A 12,099-nucleotide genomic window follows, 5' to 3' on the forward strand; every position below is an offset into this window, starting at 1 on the left:
AAAGCAAAGAAAATTGGCTCACCCATGAGAGAATGAAGTGATAACCATGTACTGAGCAGAAATCACAAGCCTGAGCCTGCTCACACAGGAAAGTACAGGATCCTGAAGAATAAAAGTGAACTATGTGAGACCTCTGAATAGCGAAAATTTTTACTTTAAAATGCTTTGTAAAGTGACGTTAGCACTTGTAGAGAAGAAACAAATGCACAGCCCAGGGAGACGTCTTGTCTTCAGGCTGCCTGTGCTTGCCCTGGAAGCCTCTGCCGAGCCCTGAGTCCACAGCCAGGAGACGGCGAGGGTAGCTCCCGTCCCAGCCTGTAGGTCCTCTTGGCTGTTACAAGTCAAGTGTGGCTTTCTTTTAGGCTCCCAGAGGCCACGGTTGGAATTTAAGACCTAAATTTCAGCCTTCTGGGTCCACACAATCTCAGATCCACCTGGGCAATGCTAGATTTATCTCACTGGGTCTAGGTTCCAAGCTCAGGAATATCTCCCCTGTCACCCCCTCGCTCAAGCCCCAGTGACCACCCAAGGGCATCAGTTTGTTTCAGGAAGAACCCATTTATGCTCTCTGCTCTTCACTTTACTGTCATTTGGTAGGAGATTGGCAACCATAGACAAAGCTGCCCCAGGTCAAAACAATGCAAAACTGACAAGGGTCTGGATCACCTTGGGTGTCAGGAGGAGACAGATGGTACTCACTCAAACGGGGTAGTTGAGAATCTAACAAAGAGGCTACTTGTAAAGGTACCAGAGAGTTTAGGGAACCCCATGAAGGAAGACACAGTCCCCAGGGCAACAGCCCTGGTCTTAGCCTGAAGGGGCGGGGAACACAGCTGTGAGGGAGCGCTGCCGGCAGGAGCTGAGGTCTATAGAAAGAGAATGCAGTGACTTCCCAGTGGCCCAGCACTGGGGGAATCAAGGCCTAGACCTCTCCGCTCCCTGAGTGCCTGTTGGTGTCCCCCACTGACAGAAGCCCAGCGAAGCCAGAGGCCAAGGGAGCCTGTTAATTCACTCCTGAAAGATCACTTCTCTGAGTGGAGAGGGCAGAGCAGGGCAGAGTGGTTCTGGAGGGGCAGATGGAAAATATCCAGCCCAGGGTCATTTCCCAGAGGCCACAGCTTCTTGGTCTCCAGCCAAGTGCAGCCATTATGGAACACAACTTCCCTGGCCAATTTCAAAGCTCTGCTTACTGCTGGGAATGCATGTTTGAACAAAGCCTTTATTCTCTATTCCAACAGCAGGGCTGGAATTTAAAAAGCTTCATTTTCAAGACTGGCTGCTTTCAATCTTTCTAACCTGGAACTTACATTTTGGAGTCAAATAGAATTATTTAAACAAAGCATTTCAGTGATAAGCACAAAGTGTTTTGAATTTTTTCTCCTTTCCCCTCCCTACGCCACATAACGTTCCTACTCAAAATGTCAGGACCATTCTGTGGCCACCTCTTACAACCGGCCTCTCTCAGCTTCCATTTCCCCAGGTCTTTGTTCTTCAGCCTGTGTCCTCACCCAGGTGTGCTGCTGTCCAGGCCACGAGAGGCCAGTCCTAATGCAGACTGGCCTAGGACAGGGACCTCTCTAATTACCCCAGGAGCACTTTCGTCCTCTGACTCCTGCTTCCGGGTTTGGCAGAACCATGTGTTGTTATCCAACCAGTCTTCCTTATTAATTACACTTTGTTCTCTTTTTGCTCCCCTGACCCCAACCCATTTTCCTGTCTTCTGTGATTTAAGTCCATCTCTGCCATCCTCTTGTTCTCCTCGGCTGAACTTCTCCCCAGCCCCCGGCTGGCATATATCTTTTATCATATTCCTACTGCCTTGACCTGTCTGTTACTCAAGTCAGAGTGTTGACTGGCATTTGCATTCCTTGGAAATGACACCTGCTCTGCACTGTCCTGGGCAGACTGTGTCCCTGTGGGTCATAACGAAGCCCAGCCCTCCATGCCGTGGTGCACAGGAGGTGTCAGAGTGATTATCAGTGCCTTGGAGTGGGCCTAGCAGTCACTGAAAACACATCTGAAACAGAAGAGTAACTATTTTCACAGCCATGAAAGTAAATGGAGAAATCAAGGCCACAGATCCCCAGACAGTAAAGAGGTACACAGTTGGAAAACAAAGCTCAGATATGGCCTGGCCCAAGTGTGTTCCATACAAATAAATAACAAATAGAAATAATACGAAAATTCTCTTTAGAAAGAGTGAGCTAAGTCCCGGGCAAAATGATTCTATGTAAATCAAGTGAAGGTCTGCACAGAGGACAGCTAATAGAACGCATTTTCTGGTAGATGGACAGCTGGCCTGGCCTGGTGCTGGGGTGGGAAAAGGTACAGATGTACTAAAAGCTTATAAAATGACTTCACCTTTCACTTAGTGCTTAGTTCTGGACCTTTGCTCAAGTTTACTGAGCAGAATCACTAATTTAAGACTGAAGAGAATGGTACAGATGAACCGGTTTGCAAGGCAGAAATAGACACAGATGTAGAGAACAAACGTATGGACACCAAGGGGGGAAAGTGGGGGGTGTGATGAACTGGGAGATGGAGATTGACATACACACTCTAATAAGTGTAAAAGAGATAACTAATGAGAACCTGCTGTATAGCACAGGGAACTCTTCTTCGCTGTACAGTAGAAACTAACACAACACTGTAAAACAACTATACCCCAAATAAAAAAAACAAAAAGACTGAAGAGAAATGTGGATAGAAATTTGGATACTATTCAATTTAACAAGAGTTCTCCAGTACATGATAGAGAAGAAGGTATCACCATGAAAGTAAGAGCAGTTTTGAACACAGGAACTACCCCATTTTCGGGCCCAGGGGAAGGACAGAATCCAAGCCACTGTCTCGGTTGGCTTTTCTGCCGGGAGACCAGTCACCTCACCTCTGCCTCTGCCTCTGGGAGCACCTCTGGGCAACGTAAATCTCCACTCAGCTGAGGCTGGCTTCTCTGTAGGTGAACAGAATACGCTCCTCAAAGATGGCTCACTAATCCCGGAGAGATGGTTTACGGGCTCCTGGCAGGATTGGAAGTAATAGTCAGGAAGCAGAAAGACCCTGAAGAAGCTTCAACTCCAGTTTTAAAGTAAAGCTGGCAGATTCCCCCGGGGAAGCACCTTGAAGGCACTGAGAAAATACTGGCCAAACTACTCAGCCAGGGGCAACATACGTCAGTGTTATCGCTGACCCATTTGGAGGCTGGACGGTGTCTTCCAAATTTATCACTAGAAGCACGTCTACTGCCTTCAGCCATTGAGGGGATTTATGTGCAACTAGTACCTGCTCAGCTGGCCAGGTGTGGGGCATTTTGGAGGCTTAAGTGACAATCCCACGAGGAGCTGGCATTAACCTAGGTTACTTACTTTATAAAGGCAAAAGCAGATGCAAATTGCTTCCTCAGAGTTTGTCTGTGAGGCCAAGGGAAGCATCTCTTCACCCAGTGTGACCTAGAATGACGAAACTATTTGTCCAGCTGCAAAGGAGAGACCTATAATACTAAGAGGAATGATGTACCTTCCCCTGTGTCCAGCCTCATGACCATCCCCAAAGATGTGTGCCTACCTTTGCAGCAGCAGGCCAAGCTCAAAATTTGCTTTTTAGGGCTTAGAGGACCTGATTATAGTCACCTCTTGTTCACGTAAAAATTAACATGCATGGGTGACATCTGGTTTTTTATTGATTCGATCGATACGTTGGGAATTTAGCAGCGTGTTAATGGCAAACAGTTACAAAATCTATTTTTCTACATTTAAAATAAGCTGTCTTAAACAATCTACAGCAACCTAAAATCACAAGAACACACGTGAATGGCTGAAGCACTTCTGCTGTTACGCTTATAGACAAGTTTATTAGTCATTTCCTAACAAATCTTCTAGTGCAAAGTGCACATAATCATTTGGAACCTCCATTGAGGTTCTGGCTCTCAGTTTCCCCTACAAATAATTGCGCCTAAATGTAAGAATCTGAAGTACAACTGGACAAGTGTGCCCACAGCCTTGCTTTGAGGGCATCCACTCCTCTGAACAACTCTCAAAAACACCTTGAGTTGATTTCAGCTGCACAAGCCATCAAGCCTGTTGCTGGCTGTCCTTTAACCCCACTTTGGAGTTGACTGCTTCAATTTTAAAACTGGTGCAAACACTTGGCAGGGCTCAGAGCGGCTGAAACGCTGAAACCTTGGCACACTATTGTCCTTTTCCCCTCCTAAACCCTCACTGCACTAGAAAGAGCAGCTCTGTTTCTGTACTGTTCAGTGTTGTTTGAGTTTCTTTTTGGTTCTAGGCAGGGCAATGGATTTAGCAGTGCCTTTGGGTGCTGTTCCTTGCCCTGAAGTCGTGGGGGGTTTCTCTATTTCTCCCTTGAGTTCAACTGAAGGGAGTCTGCTAGATATGTAACTTGAGTAACTCATGTCCAAGTCATCCATGTTTTCCTTCTTACTGGGCACAGAAGTCTTTTCATAAGCAGTGGGCTAGAAAAAAAAAAAAAAAAGGCCTGGATTAATTTTGCAGACACGAAGCAATCTACATCAATTCAAAGAAGCAAGGGGCTACAAAGTTGTCTAGGATGTGCAAGTTGGAGCTCTATTCGGATGTGAGATATAAACTAATCACACTGTGAAACTGTTATTGAATGCCAAAGAAAGCTCCTTTAGCATCTTCAAGAAAACGGAATTGTTTAGTGTCTGGGGTAGAGCAAACTACAGGCACAACTTCAAATCCACTGCCCTGCAAAATGAAAGTAAATACCTGGTACCATTCACACAGGCAAGTCCATCTGGACACAGTTGTAATCATTCACCTTTCCGGGTTTCTCGATGAGCTTTGACATGTGTATGGGTTCCCTGACAAGCACATCATGATTATTCTTTCTAACCTGGGTATAAAGTTGCTGCATGTGGCCCGCTCCTCACATGCTCACCATTCTCGGCATCCATTCCAGGGACTGGCTTCTAACCCCAGTCACACCACTTGGGCGGGTCTGAAGACCTTTTGTAGTCTTGATGCCTCACTGTTAAATGAGGAAAATGGTATTTGCACATTTACTACATGGGCTTATTATGAGAATGAACTAAGGTGGTGGCCATGAAAGTACTCTGTGAGCTTTAAAGCACGAAACAAGTAGAAGGAATTTTAACAGGCAATTGTGTTTTCTCAGGTCACTGCACCCCACAGTGGAGGAAACGGTCTCTAATCCTGCTGTTGTGAGGGAAGCAGAGTCCATTTTGCCCTTAGACCCATTTTAGAAATGCTCACTTCCCATTAAATGAAGCTGGGCATAGAGTTCTAAAACAGCAGAGAACGTCTCAGGAGACCGGCACAAGCAGGATGGGGGATGAGACACGGAGCTATAGATGCAGCCAGTTCTCACTTACACAGAATGAGCTGGGAAAGGACTCGTAAGTTTAATACTCTGGTTGACTGAAAGCATACACGAGTTAATAATCCGGTTAACAATTTTCAAAGAATGTGAAAAGATTACATGTAACACAAAACAAATAAACCTGGTGTGTGCGTGTGTTGTTGTTTTTTGATCACTCTTGTGATACAAGTGACCATGTTTTATACACAGTAGCAGTACACATTTGTCCAATGAATAAATGAACTCCCAGGGCTGCAGCAAAACCTCAGGTCATTTATGGATTTTTGGTACCTATATTTCGAGAAAAGAGAAAGTTTACCAGATGTTTGCTTACTGCAGACAGTCCTTAAATATGTGCCTCTTCAAACTATCATTCTTGCATGACCTTATAACAGTATATACGCTAATTCTTGAGCTGGTAACTTTGCACGTTGAAAAATTAATTTGTATAAATTTGGAAATGTAAAAAGGTCCTTTTCTTTATAGATTCATTTTCTCAGGAAAATTTCTGGGTTGTTTCTCTGTGTATTCTTTCAAGAAACAGAAAACAAAATGTGTTAGCCTTCAGTAATACAGGTTGTGTCTTCTCCTTGAAAACTCCTTACGTTTAGCAACAGGGTGAGAGTACAACACCCCTGATGTTCCAGTGTCTGGCTAAAGACAAGCTGCTTTGTTTAGTACAGAACTGGTCCCTAGCTTGGACATTTCAATTCATAAAAATTTAAGTCACTTGACATACAAATCCTTTTAAAAGGTGAATCTTAAGTTTAACCTTCTCTCTTTTGACATTTCCACCTCTGGAGTTATCACCTGAGTAGTTGAGGAAATGGTTTTCATCATGTCCACTACAACAAATAATCTATAGAATAGGAATAGAGACGCAGTCATTTTCTTTTTAATGTGTTCATATTCATATCTGGTTTAACATTTCCATTCTTCTTCACTGTTCCACTTGCTAATTAATGTACTTGAGTCATTAAAGTAGACTCAGAAGTTGAAGTCACTGGGAAGAAATACTCAGAAAGTCTCTATGGGCAGGATTAGTGATATAGATATTGTCTTCTTTTTTTCAAAAACACTGAAGGCTCTGATTTCTTCCTGGATAAGATATCTTAAGATAATTTGCAGAATCTTCTGGCGCAGTGGAAGGAAAAAGGAAACTAAACTAAACTGTTTGGTTGCTTCAGTGTAGGAACATATTTCTCAGTTTCATTCTAGAGCAAGATGAGAAGATGATATTACTCAGCCACATTTATCTATTTTATTGACTCATATGTAATTTTCAAGTGAATCAGTTTTTAAATAGGTAGTACATCCCCATGACTTAATATTCACAGTGTTCAAAATCTCCTCCTTGCCCCCTAGTTAACTCAGCTCTGCTTCCCATCCAAGACAACGAATACTATCAGTTTACAGTGCACATTTCTGAAGAGATTTTATGTAACTTCAAGCAAATATTAGGTGGAACCAAATGGAAGTCGTCATCATTTTTGCAGGTCAAACCAGCCTAATAATGGCAATTTCATATGGTTCAATCTAATCCATATATTGACGCACTTTACTCTCACTTTTTTACACAAATGGTAGCCCACTGTAAACACTCTTTTACACCTTGTTTTTTTTTTTTTTTTTGCGGTACGCGGGCCTCTCACTGTTGTGGCCTCTCCCGTTGCGGAGCACAGGCTCCGGACGTGCAGGCTCAGTGGCCATGGCTCACGGGCCCAGCCGCTCCGCGGCATGTGGGATCTTCCCGGACCGGGGCACGAACCCGCGTCCCCTGCATCGGCAGGTGGACTCTCAACCACTGCGCCACCAGGGAAGCCCCTTTGATCTTTTTAAACTAACAATTATCTTGAACATCATTCCATGTCAATACATAAAAGAGTTCTCATTCTTCTTTCAGCTATGCAGTGTTCTCTTGTTTGAATGTACCATAATTTATGTAGCCAGTTCCTTGAGAATGGACATTCAGGTTGTTTCCAGTCTTAACTAGTAAAAATAATGCTGCTGTGAATAACCTTGTACTTGTGTCATTGTGTACATGTGTAAATAATATATCTACAGGATATACATTTTAGAAGTAGAACTTCTGAGTTAAAAGTTGTATGGATTTGTGATTTTGCAAGACATCACCGTATTGCCTTCTACTGCAGTTGTACCAACTTATACTCTTACCAGCAACATTATGAGTACCTATTTTCTTATTTCTTTTTCAGTTTGGTATTTAATACATATTAAAACTAATATAGTCAACCACTTTTTTGTTATTATGAATCTATTTTTTTAATTGAAGTATAGTTAATTTACAATGTGTTACTTTCACGTGTATAGCAAAGTGATTCAGTTATACATATATTCTTTTTCAGATTCTTTTCCATTATAGGTTATTACAAGATATGAGTATGGTTCCTTGTGCTATACAGTAGGTCCTGTTGTTTACCTATTTTATACATAGTAGCATGTATGTGTTAATCCAAAACTCCTAATTTGTCTCTCCCCCTGCTCCGAGTATCCCCTTTGGTAACCCTAAGTTTGTTTTCTATGTCTGTGAGTCTAATTCTGCTTTGTAAATAAGTTCACTTGTATCATTTTTTTAGATTCCACATATAAGTGATATTACATATTTGTCTTTCTCTGTCTGACTTACTTCACTTAATATGATAATCTGTAGGTCCATCCATGTTGCTGCAAATGGCATTATTTCATTCTTTTTTTATGGCTGAGTAATATTCCAGTGTGTGTGTGTGTGTGTGTGTGTGTGTGTGTGTGTGTGAACCACATCTTCTTTATCCATTCATCTGCTGATGGACATTTAGGTTGCTTCCACGTCTTGGCTATTTTAAATAGTGCTGCTATGAACATAGGGGTGCATGCATCTCTTCGAATTATGGTTTTCTCTGGATATATGCCCAGCAGTGGGATTGCTGGATCATATGATAGCTGTATTTTTAGTTTTTTAAGGAACCTCCATACTGTTCTCCATAATGGCTGCACCAATTTACATTCCCACAGTGTGGGAGGGTTCCTTTTTATCCACACCCTCTCCAGCATTTATTATTTGTACACTTTTTAATGATGGCCATTCTGACTGGTATGAGGTGATGTCTCATTGTAGTTTTGATTTGCATTTCTCTAATAATTATTAGTGATACTGAGTATCTTTTCATGTGTCTTTGGCCATCTATATGTCTTCTTTGGAGAAATGTCTATTTAGGTCTTCTGCCCATTTTTTGATTGGGTTCTTTGGGGTTCTTTTTGTATTAAGCTGTATGAGCTGTTTGTATATTTTGGAAATTAATCCCTTGTTGGTAGCATTGTTTGCAAATATTTTTAGTCAACCATATTTTAACTGAGGTTCAAAATCAGCCTAAAACTGGCTGCATGGAAACAAATCACAATGTTCGTTCCTTAACTCCCTGGTAACATCAATGCAAGCCTATTTACCTAAATGCAAATATTTACTGCAAATGCTTAAAAGCTTCTGTGTATATGTGTGTACCTTGTAAAATATTATGTGTGTATGTACTTCACCATTTCTCTTTGCTAATTTGCAGTTTCATTAAGTTTAGGGTGCCATTATTTAGGAATCAGAATCCTAAGAGCTTTCCTAAAGACTGAGTCTCCCTTCTTAAATAGCCCCTCACTAAAACCGTTCTCTGATGCTAATAAGACACGGATGAAGGCTGGCCCACATGATGCCCTTCAGGCCAAGTTACAGCTTTCTTCACCAAGAGCCAAGCCTCTCATCTCCTTGGGATATAAACAGCCAAGGCGAATTCCAACTTCCAGGCTTTTCTCTAGGATTTTTAAAAGGATTTCTTCTGTAAGTGTTAGGCTACCTAAATTTTAAGTTTCTATTTTTCTTCTCTCATAGCTGATGGGATTCTTCAGGGATCTATGCTGTAACTGATGCAATTTTACAGTTTTGTAAGAAATGGAAAGTGAAATTTCCAGAGAAATAGAAAGTGAAATTGCCAAGGCTATAGACGTTACTAAGATCTTCCAGGTCATGAAAGGCGTATAGAAGGTGATGAGCTCCCATAAGATTGTACAAAGCGGGAGAAAGATGAGAGAGGAATTTCAATATTCAGTTCTAGGGGGAAAGAGTCTATCTAAATGATCATTATCAGACTGTTGGTCATAATTATCAGTCCAAAAGAGGATCTAAAGAACACTGTAGACTGTTTTCCAAGAGAGGATTTAAAAATCATTGTAAACTGTTCTCTAAAGATACTGTTGTAATATACCATTTCACAGTGAGCAAGAGAACCTGGCTATCATCAGAAAGCATCTTAGAAATCAAAGAAAAAAATTCTTCTATCCTTATTTATCATGAAGAATTCATATCTGAAATACTGCAACCAGTCTGAATAGATATAAAGGGACCAGAGAAGGTTTACAGACAGGCTACTGATGTGCTAATGGGTGGAGGTTCTTTATGAGAGAGTTCTTCAACCTAAAAATATAAAGAATAAGAGGATATATATACATATATATTTATACACACACACACACATATATATATATAATCACAATTTTTAAATGCAGAAGGGTAAGATTTCAGCACTGTGAAGCTAGACAGCATCTCTGAGTGCTGCAGTCAGGATGGTTACACCAGGGGTTCCCCCAAGCAGCATTTCAGCTGTTCCTCATCTTTGACAGACTCTTACCATGTGGGACTGCTGAAGAAGAGTCATTCCTACTAGAGGCACAATGATAGAAAAGGTGACCTTACAAGGTTCCCTCTGGTTCCATCTTTTTGTAGTTCAGCACCCTGGGCCTGATTTCTCCAGATGATATTATTAATCTTGAAAAGGGGGTTCCATGTGTGCAAGGGGAGATATATAACCAGAAAAAATGGGCTAAATACACATATTTCATTATTCACTGGCATAACTTTAACTTGATGAACTCATCTGGTGATAATGGATGCAAAACCTGTAAGCTCTAGGCATATCCCTGCAAGTTAATACCAGTGCACCATTACTAGAAACTGTTACCATTTCTCTAAATTTTGAGTAAAATACATGCTATTTAAGTCAAGTGGTTTATCACCATAGCAACCATTTCTAGAGTCACACATTCAAATTATAGGCCTGCACAAGGTCCAAGTGACAGAATATTCGTATATAAGTTTTCAGCTATAGTTTTACTTGCAATGGTCACCCACTTTCTTTCACATTCCTGTGGTTTTCGGAAGGAAGAGGAAGGGGGAAAAAAAAGCAAAGGGAAGATGAGAAATTGACTTCCAAACATAGATTTCTTATATAAGCCTACCCATATAAAGAGCAGGGCCTTCTATGGCGTTAATGAAAACAAAATCTAACTTGTAAATTAGAGAAAGATATAAATATCTCTCTTTTCTTTTTAATTAAAGTATAATTTACATACAGTAGAATGTGCAAATCTCAAAAGTATAGTTTGATGAGTTTTGATAATGCATAGAGCTATATAACCAACACCCCAATCAAGAAATAGAACAATTACCCAAGAAGTTCCCTCATGCCACATTCCAGTCAACTCCCTCCCATCCTGGGGCTATAAGTGTTCTGACATTTTTCAACATAAATTACTTTTGTTTTTTCTAAAACTTCATATAAACAAAATAACATATAGTATGTACTCTTTCGTGCCTTGTTTCTTTTGCTTAACATGCTTTTTAAGTTTTGTTTTGTTCTGTTTTGTTTTTTGCGGTACGCGGGCCTCTCACTGTTGTGGCCTCTCCCGTTGCGGAGCACAGGCTCCGGACGCGCGGGCTCAGCGGCCATGGCTCACGGGCCCAGCCGCTCCGCGGCATGCGGGATCTTCCCGGACCGGGGCACGAACCTGTGTCCCCCGCATCGGCAGGCGGACTCTCAACCACTGTGCCACCAGGGAAGCCCCAACATGCTTTTTTTAATTGAAATTTTTATTGAGATAGTTATAGATTCTCATAGTATTATACCATTTATGAGATTCATCTGTGTATTAGCAGTTCATTCCTTTTTACTGTCAAGCAGTATTCCATTGTATGAATATGTCACAATTTGTTTATCCGTTCTTCTATTAATGAATATTTGGGCTGTTCCCAGTTTGGGGCTTTTTTTATATAAAGCTGCTATAAACATATTCTACTAATCCTTTTTTGAACTTACATTTGGGATTGCTGGGTAAATGCTAAGTAAATGCTTAACTTTATAAGCAGCTGCCCAACTGTAGGCCAAGAGGACCGCACCATTTTGTATTCCCCCCAGCAATGTAGGAAAATTCCGGTGGCTCCAATATTTGCTAAAATTTCGAGTTGTCAGTCCTTTTAAATTTTGGGCATTCTAGAAAGATTGTAGTGATATGTCATTGTAACTTCTCCTGATATCATTTGCATTTTCCTGATAACTAATGATGTTGCACTTTTTTTTATATGCTTATTGACTACTTATATATCTTTCTATCTGAAGTGTCTGTTCAAGTCTTATGGCCATTTAAAAAAATTAGTTGTCTTTTTATTATTGAGTTGTAGGAATTGTCTTTATATTCTGGATACAAGTCCTTTGTCAGATATGTTTATTGCAAATATTTTTTCCCTGTCTGTGGCTTGCCTATTTCTTTTCTTAATATGCTTTAGATGAGCTAATATGTTTACTTTTGCTGAAGTCTATTTTATCCATTTTTAAAGGGCTTTCTGTGTTTTAAGAAATCTTTGACTACTCTCTGGTTGGAAGATATTATCCTATGTTTTCTCATAAGAGCTTTATAGTTTAG

The 12,099-nt window shown here is 41.0% G+C and overlaps 1 protein-coding gene across 5 annotated transcripts in view; it reads right to left on the reverse strand.

Moving 5' to 3' along the window:
* Positions 1-3,673: 3,673 nt before the first annotated feature.
* STK33 (serine/threonine kinase 33) overlaps positions 3,674-12,099 on the reverse strand; it is a 77,721-nt gene continuing 69,295 nt past the window's right edge. For 3 of the 5 annotated variants that reach the window (XM_029209104.1, XM_029209105.1, XM_029209103.1), the window contains one exon: positions 3,674-4,471. In XM_029209104.1, coding sequence (XP_029064937.1) covers positions 4,253-4,471 — 219 coding nt within the window. In that variant the 3' untranslated portion in view covers positions 3,674-4,252. Of the gene's footprint in view, positions 4,472-4,499; positions 5,011-12,099 lie in introns of those variants that run through there. The other 2 variants (XR_003791545.1, XM_029209106.1) reach the window with 2 other exon arrangements.

The sequence above is a fragment of the Monodon monoceros genome, unplaced genomic scaffold (genome assembly GCF_005190385.1).
Source record: "Monodon monoceros isolate NGI ecotype Baffin Bay Population unplaced genomic scaffold, NGI_Narwhal_1 Super_Scaffold_7, whole genome shotgun sequence".
NCBI classification, from domain to species: Eukaryota; Metazoa; Chordata; class Mammalia; order Artiodactyla; family Monodontidae; genus Monodon; species Monodon monoceros.